The sequence below is a fragment of the Oryzias melastigma genome, linkage group LG21 (genome assembly GCF_002922805.2).
Source record: "Oryzias melastigma strain HK-1 linkage group LG21, ASM292280v2, whole genome shotgun sequence".
Lineage (NCBI taxonomy): Eukaryota > Metazoa > Chordata > Actinopteri > Beloniformes > Adrianichthyidae > Oryzias > Oryzias melastigma.
In genome coordinates, this window is record NC_050532.1 from 9,488,299 (window position 1) to 9,497,203 (window position 8,905).

The 8,905-nt window shown below is 38.8% G+C and overlaps 1 protein-coding gene across 1 annotated transcript in view; it reads left to right on the forward strand.

Moving 5' to 3' along the window:
- The first annotated feature begins 2,216 nt into the window (after window positions 1-2,216).
- Window positions 2,217-8,905, forward strand: part of LOC112155503 — a 14,721-nt gene continuing 8,032 nt past the window's right edge. The window contains exons 1-2 of the mRNA XM_024287161.2: window positions 2,217-5,653; window positions 6,225-6,326. Of these exons, the coding sequence (XP_024142929.1) occupies window positions 3,299-5,653; window positions 6,225-6,326 (2,457 nt within the window). The 5' untranslated portion in view covers window positions 2,217-3,298. The remainder of the gene's footprint in view (window positions 5,654-6,224; window positions 6,327-8,905) is intronic.

The window sequence follows — 8,905 nt, forward strand, 5'->3', positions numbered from 1 at the left end:
CGCAGGGCACTTTCAGCTCCAGCTGAATGAAACAGTCAACAGGCAAGAGCCACAGGGAATATCACTTGAAAGTAGGTCAAACGGACGCTGAGACTTATAATGAGGTCATAAAAGTTAAGTTTAAAATAGATGTTCCACATTGGAGAAGTCTTTTAAAATTATATTTTGGGATTCAAACATATTTGTAATGGTTTACAAATGTAGCACACCTATAAAGCAGTTTTCTATTGAGCTTTAAAAATCATCTTAAACATTAGAGAACTAGTTTATAGGTGTTCTACATTTGTAAACCATTACAAAGTTAGAGAAGATGGATTTAGGCACCAGCCAATACACCATTGGAAAAGGTGAGAATGAAATCTGACCCACATGATCTGGCAGTAGAAAATTACAGTAGTTTGGAAAGACCAGTTTGCCAACAATAAAGTGAAGTCCGCTAAGCAAGAAAGCCAAAACCCACAAGACAGACTTCCAAATTCCTTCTTCATTTACAACCAAAACAACACTAGAACCATGATACACCCAGTAGCCCGTAGTGAAGACACAGATTTAGTTTGGGTGAGAGGTGCACTAAAGCCTGAGCTGACAGCTCTGACTGCCCATCAAGGCTCACCTAATCTGTATGAGTTTTCTCTTTCTTTCAGAACATCGGCGCTCATCACTCAGGTGCCAGCTGATGGGATGTTATCTCCTGTGAACTAGAGGCTGTTCTCACTTTAATTTGAGATGCACTCTATGCACTAATGCATGAAAGAATTTTCCTTTTTTATGTGAGTAGGGTGTTTGTGATTCATTTAACACAAGCATTCAACAAATCTGTAAACTCTTGTGCTGCACGGTAACTGGAAGTATGTGTGTTGGACGGATTGGCAACTGATGATAAGATAATGCAACTACCAGTATCTAGTAATAGTTTTTCATTACTTTCATTTCAAAAGTCCCAATTTAAATTTCCTTTTCCCAATTCTTTAAGCATAGACACTTTAAACAATATTAATCTACCATAATATAGCTTAACATCAAAAATGATCACTCAGAATGGTAATTAAGAACTGATAAATGATATTTGAAGGTTAGTAAACATTCAATCAAGAAAAACTATTTCAGTATTTTCCGCACTATAAAGTGTACATAAAAGCTTTAGATTTCTTTTCAAAAAAACAACAGTGTGCCTCATAATCTGAAGCACCTTATATATGGCTTGATTCTCGTTGTGTTTACTGATGCCAATGCGATTTTGACTGGCGCTCTGTCATAATCTTGGCTTATTGTAAATATGCTAACACAGCTAACATGTATCGGTGCCAGACTGTATTTTATTTATTTATTTATTTTTTTGCGTGTTAGTAAGAAGGTTGTGAATTAGCTCAATCACAGTAACATTTATTTTAGCTGTATCAGTCTGTTTTTTACGTGTTGCATACAGGGTTGTAAGGTACAGATACTGTGAATATGTATTTTTTGTGTGTTGAGGTTGCGAGTTAACATAGTTAAAAAAATGTTGTTGTATTGGTGTCAGTGTTTTTTACTGAGTTGTAAATAAGGCTGAAAGTTACAAGTATTGTGAATATATAAATGCGGCTAACATAGCCATTTGGGACTGTGGTTGCATCCAAATTCTTTCACGACCCACTATTAAGGGCACTATACAGTGCGTTCGCCATTTTGTAGGGCTGTCCAAATCTAAAATTGAGTGACTAGACATTTCCTAGAAGTCTCTGCAATAAACAGTGTCCATCGATACCCTCTAGATTGACAAATATAGACCACAATGCATTGCGTTTGAACAATTTTTCATGTGATAAAAATTTATTTTCTTTTTTTTTTTTTTTTTATGATCCACCCAAGTTTTTATCTTCAGAACACAATGGATTTTGACGGCATTAGTTTAGCTTTGTTCAAGTTGCAAACAATGTTAGGAGTTACATGTGACAACACAAATGCAGCAAATGTATAGCATGTTCTAGATTTACTTTGAAAGTATTTAATCAAGTTTGACTGACTGATGGATTTATCTCACTATTTTCACTTAATGAGCCTTATAGTTCGGTGCGTCATATATATGACATAAGTTTAAAATTAGACTATTCCTTGATGCTGCGCCCTACAATCTTAATGTGTGTGAATGGGTACATTTGACTGTGACTTTATAGACTTTAGCCCTATAGAGAAAGTAGAAGAGCGCTAAGCAACTATCCGCCTTTTACCATTTACCATATTAAGAAAAATAACTAATTTGACATTTGTATTCACCTTCAATTTCTCTTGGTTTCCTTCTCAAACAAACCTTCGTTATGGACTCTGCTCCCTTCTAAATCACAGAGACACACCTATACACTCTCTATCCAAAGCAAACTTCCCCTCCTAGTAGAATGAAAAAATCATTAAAGTTTAAAATCGTCTTATATTTTCTCATCATCACAGCGTCTTTTGGATTCCGTGTTGTCAGTTGCTTGATACACGTGTTTTCGTGGCTCCCAGCTTTTCATGCGTCCTAAAGTATCTTTCCAGGATTGTAACGAATAGCGGTGACGAAAAGTACTCTATGTTCAGACATCAATCATGGAGTTAGAGGACACCGTAAGGACCATAGGAACGGCTACCACAGGCGTGGTTACGGAGTATGACAAACGACACTAGATGCTCCGAGTTCAAGGGCAGACGGCTCACAGAAAGGAAGCAAAATGTTGTGGCACTAGGAAAGACAAGCCTGTGGGGTTTTTTCAGTCAAAATCTTGTTGCAGAGAAGAAATAAAACCCCATTTTTGTCATAGAAAAACCAATAAATTAGGACCATGAGGTCCACTTCTTGTAAAATCCCACATTCCTGTTGAATAACAGACACTTGTCCTGAACAAACTTCACGTTTTCTGAGAAAATAACATATCTTCTGACAGCTTTGGTCCGGTGAGATCAAATGTCAAAATGTTCTCAAGTGTCCGTTTCAGATTTATGCCTGAGTTCAGCCTTTCGTAGAGATCTGATCTTCCAGAAGTTATTTATCACATCTTTCCAAGGCCCTAAAATAAGTTGCACAGTGTCTGGCAAAGGGAGGGCCGAGTCAAGTGCTAGTCTCAGTTTTGGTTGTGACAACCTGTCATGTCAACGTGCATATGCTGCTCCTGTTGCTGCTACTCTCTGGGGCGTGCTGTGATCTCACTTTCTCCCCGCCTCCAGCTCTGTGAACATCTCTCCCTTAATGGATCTTACAGTTACCTGCTGTTTGGACTCTGGCGTACCGATGCATGGAGTAAAAACGGTTTAACAGTCTTGTCCTGACTGAAAACCAGCTTTGGAAATGTATCTGGAAAATTCTGAGCAAAGTAAAGCCTCTGGAGAAGGAGAGCTGTCTGCTGAAGTCATCCTTGCTGAACAATGTGTGATTCCTAAAGCAACAGAAGCCACTGTTTTCAGTGGTCCTTCAAAGGACAGCGCTGACTTGGGCATCAAGGTCCTAATGGCTTACACCGGCCAGATTTTCAACGGTGAAATGGACTGTCCTCTCCTTTGTGAGGAAAATGGCAATTTGAACACAGGGGAAGCTGAATCCAGCATGTACTGTAATGGACAAGCTGAGAGCTTCATGCAGCATCCTGAAAGCAATGGATCTTTTGGATCTGGACAGATTCTTGATGAGAGCGGGCCCGTGGAGCTATGCCAGCCATTTGACAAACGTGCTCAACACTGTGAGTGTTTTAAACCGTGTGAGTCCTCTGATAACTGTGCTAATCATAGTTTAGCCTCTGAATGCAGCCTTTGCTGTCCAGATCACCTCCAGTTATTCCAGCAATGCAACCCTGATAATCAACCGTCTTCTGATAGTGAGTCGGATGAACTGGAGGAGAGTTGTGAAAACTTTAATTGTGGAAAGGCCAGTATAACTCCTGAATGCACGGATGACTTGGAGTTACTCCAGCAGTACGAGCCCTTGGATCAGCAGGGGGACTCCTTTGACTATGAGCAAGACACATCAACGGAGGACTTAGAGGAAGGCTATGGACTGAGTTCTGACTCCTTGGAGTCGTTGGACATGGGTGGCATGTTGTGGGATTCTGAAAAATCTCAGGCTGATGTAGAATACACAGATAATGATGTGGAAGAAGATGACGAGAGCTGTGAATCAGAACAAAATGAAGTAAAGACCAGTGATGAAGACTCTTCCATGCTACCCGAGGACACCTCCATCCCAGCTGATTTTGATGATTTTGCCACCTTTGTGAGAGATTTTGCTGAAACATGCATGCACTCTGAAGAAAGCTACCAACCAACTCCCACAACAGAAGTGCTCCTGGAGGACAGCAAGAGTGGAGATGATCTTATCCCAACTGATCAGAGCGACTGTGAAAGCAACAGCGAAACATGTGCTGATGAAGAGGACTGTTTCCAGGACAGCGCCCTTTCATCTGACTCTTTCTGGGATTCATCTGAGGAATCTGGCAAAGGAGCTCAGGAGGTTTCTTGCGAGGAGCAGGATGAGGAAATGCTGCAAAACAACACCAATGAAACCAATGAGGAGAAAAAGAACCCAATCGACTCCAATGTCATTATGGAAGACTATTTTGACTTGTTCGACAGAGCAGACTCTTACGGACACATGTATGCACAAAAGCATCATTACATCTCATGCTTTGATGGCGGAGACATTCACCACCGTTTGCACCTTGAAGAGGAGTCTCAAAGGTGTGAGGTCAAAGCCGCTGGTGTCAATGACCCAGACGATGAAGGTAACACTGAAGAAAATGATGGAGTTGATGGAGTTGACCCTAGAGATCCAGACACAACTGACTTAAGTGATTCAGAGAATCAGTTTGAAAACTGGACTGAACAAACAGATTCAGCAGAAGAAGAAGTTGAAGAAAACCAAGATGAAGCCTTTGTATCTAACTCAGAGAACACTGAGGATGAAGAGGACAATGAGATCTTGGATGAAGTTGAAGCTTGCGACTTTGACGGAAGTGCGTCCGACCTATATGATGATGAAAGTGAGGTCTGTCTGGACCGTGAAGAGAAAATGCTTGCACCGTGTGCCAAAGAAATCTCCATGGAAGGAGATGTTTACGAGCTTTCAGAGAGTCTGAATAACGAGTCTTACGACAAAGCTGATACAGCGGAGACGAGCTCTGATCAGGAGGATAGTGATGATTCAGAGCTTGATGATAGTTTTTATCCAACATGTTCAGAAATGGAGCCTTACTGGGCGCTACTGGATGGTGAGGACATTTGCGAGCCAGACGTGGAGGAATACTTCGCATATCAGATCAAAAGCTTGCAGACATCTGGGAAACAAACTCTGTATGGATTTATTTTGGAGACCAAGACTGAAAAAAATGACAAAATTGATGAAGTACTAAGACAAACGGAATCTCGGGATTCACTGGTCTTCTTAGATGAGGACGGATCAGTCCAATTTGGAATAAGTGAGGTGTCGGAGTGGAGCTCCTGCCCTGAGGAAGAATCCCCTCATGAATCAGACGATGAGTGTGAGCTGAGTGACATTTCTGGAGAAATGAACCCCCCACTTGATATTATTCACAGCGTTGTCCTAAAGCATTCTTATGAGGCCACACAAAGCATGGATACAGACGAGGAGCAGAGTGACGATGACTCCTACGACCACTGTGAATGCGAGCGCTGCATTCCCTCCACACAACAGGTATAATCCACTTCTAAACACACCAGTGAAGCAAAACATCAAGCAGTTCTTCATTGAAGCCGCATCTGTTTGCTACACCATGACCACGGCTGTAAGCGATAGCCGCGTTCCCGTTAAACGATGTCGACTCCACAAAAACAACATATACATCCCTGTCAAGCCCCCTGTTTGGTAATGCCAGCTTGTTTTTAGAAGCAGAATCACATTCATTAGCCATGCTCACACACCACTTGTTGAAGGATGACACTCGATGGGGTGATACTTACATGGTCCATCAACATGGTAGCAGCTGTAGCATCCAGGGTTTCTTGTAAACACTCACCGAAACACCACAACACAATTCAGAGTCTCAAAGTGGCCGTTAACATACACGCACAAGCATGCATACATGAGCTGTACAGCAAACCAAGGTGGTTTTTTGAGAATTTTTTTACAAGTATACATTGAAAGTCATATTTATCCTCAATCATGCTACCAGTTTCCAATCTTCTAGACAACCAAAATTGGTTGAGTATGACAGAAAAAAATCAGGAATGTGTCATCCGATCATTAACTGTGTTTGTCTTTGTAGGTTCAAGCAAAACCACTCCTACCGCAAATGGAATCGAGTGATGCAGGCAAGATCTGTGTGGTCATTGATCTCGATGAAACTCTGGTACACAGCTCATTCAAGGTAAGTTGACTTCCGTAACTTTTTTTTTTTTTGTCAGTAGAGACAACAGTTCATTAAACTTTTCATGCATGGAGGTCACTACAGTGTACAGCATGTTTGCTCATTCCTGGTCCTTGAGCTCCACCAATGGCCCTGTCAAATAAATTAATACATTAAGATACTAAGCAAAGTGAAGATTCTCAGGTCAGACATAATAGTTTATAGATTTAATGGGAAGCTAGATCCTATGATGATTGATACTTTTGTTACTATTCTTAATTCGGAGACATTGCCTTAACCGTGTTTTAGATAAATCAACCAATGGAGATAGAGGAACCACCATCACAACATGATATAATACCAAATAGTTATACTTACACATTACCATAACATTATATTGATGTTTGGTGGACACATAAATGCATGTTTAAATAATTTAAATGTATGACTTTTTTTTCTAAATTAAAAACTTTAATCTGTATCCCTAAAAATGAATGAAACGCCTAGTAAAAAAATCCTAACTGATTTTATCATTATTCATGGATGAGAGGGTTTAGCAAAACCTGAGTGGTTGTACTGACTAATTTCAGGGAATGTTTCAAAGTCTGGGTTCAAAAGAAGAGAGATTTTCCTCAAAAATATTATAACTAGTTTGATCCAGAATGATTTTGGAATCAAACTGGCAAGAAATTTTGATTGTCAGTAAATAAACTTATTTGTTTTTCTGTTTGTTTACAATTTCTAGCTGAAAAAGCGAAAAGTTTGCATTTTCAGAATAATATTCTCAATGCTAAATAAGGAGGTGGTAGTGTCATGATATGAAACAGGCCTCTGGTACTGTTTTTGTTTATTTGTTTTGATCAATTTTATGATATTTTGTATACTCCACATTATGTTAAGTAACTTGTGAAATATTACACAGTGCTAGCTATTAAGTTTGCCACAACATGAATTTCATCTTCCTAAGTACACCTACTGATAGTAAAGTGACCTTCCTTGACCTCTGTACAATGGTCAGATGTTTGTTTATGAGGCAATAAGTTCACAAAGTTTAACTTTATTCAGACAAAAAGAGAACTTTTTTCAGCTTTCTAAGCAGTATGAAAAACGTTTTGAGGGACTTGCATAAATCCAATTGATTATTTTATTGTTTTTCTATTGGTAATAGAAATAATATGGGAAAAATTCACTGGACCATTCGTTGTTAGGCTAAAAGCCTAAAAATCCTAGTATTGGTAAACCTTTTCTCTCTGCAGTGTAGGTTAGTTCTCAGTCCATAATAGGATGCATTGGAATGCAGCCAATAATATTACAACTTCACATACAGACTTCAAATAACCACAGAGACTTCTAATTTTACCTCTAATACTACTCATCCTTTAATCGTCGCTTCAAGTAAGACTGTGGATTAGCCCACAACTTAGATACTACAACGCACCTGGACATAAAACGTGTATATTTTTTCTAGAAGGAAAAGGACTTTCCAAATCCAAACTATAATGGTCTTATGTGGTTTCATTCATCCTGGAATTATGTTTTGGTATGACATGACATCTGACAGGCAGCAACATGATGCAGACAAGTTTGATAGTCCTGTCACACATCCTATTATTGTTTAACATGTTCATGTTGAAATTAACAGTTCCCATCATTCCAGTTTAGTTTTTTAATGGCAGGTACACGCAAATTGAATAAAATAATTATTGTTATTAAAATGGGTTTGATCACATATTAAAATTAGATTTTGTGTACTCCTATTTGCAGAATTTTTAAGGTTGATACGCTAAAGTCTACGGCTCTGGTGTTTGTTTGTTTGTTTGTTTTTTTTAATAAAAAAAAGTATTATTACCCAAGACTGATCCACAGAAGACTAAATGATATATTTTAGAACAGAAAACAATCCACATCGTTTTGTATAAATAAAACAATCACCGTGCTTGTGTTGCAAATGACGAGTTTTAAAAATATTTTGAAATCATTTCATTTCTGTAATTTGTTGTATTTCCTCGGATCAGTTTGGTTCTCTATAAAAAAAAACTTTAAGTGAACAAAGTAATCAATGTAAAGCTTTGAATTGTGGAGAAAAGTGAATTATGTTGCGGTAACTGTCTCAAAAAAATGTTATTCAATGCAACACATATCCTTGGCTCTATAAATACTTTTATGTTTTATTTATATTTATTACAAATGTTTGGGTTAGGTCTACAGGTTTTTTTGTTTTAATATGACATGAAAAAAGGGATTAAACACATTTTTCACCCCCTGGGAAGCAAACCCAGGTTTCCTGTGTCCCAGTCATGCATGTAGCCAACGAAAAATTTTAGATCCAATGAGATCTTCAATGCTTTAAAATAATTTTTTAAAGCATGTTTTCAATACCAAGTAGTGGATCTGATTTTCAAATTAAATCAGGATACAACTTTAAACGCAGGATATTTGCAAATGGAATCCGACTCTGGCTTAGACCACTAAATTCCATATTTTATGGAATCTGGTGCTGGCAAAGACTTCTTTAGGAGTAACCATATCTGTATAAGTCAGGGGTCTCAAACTCGCGGCCCGCGGGCCATTTGCGGCCCGCAGGATGATGGTTTGCGGCC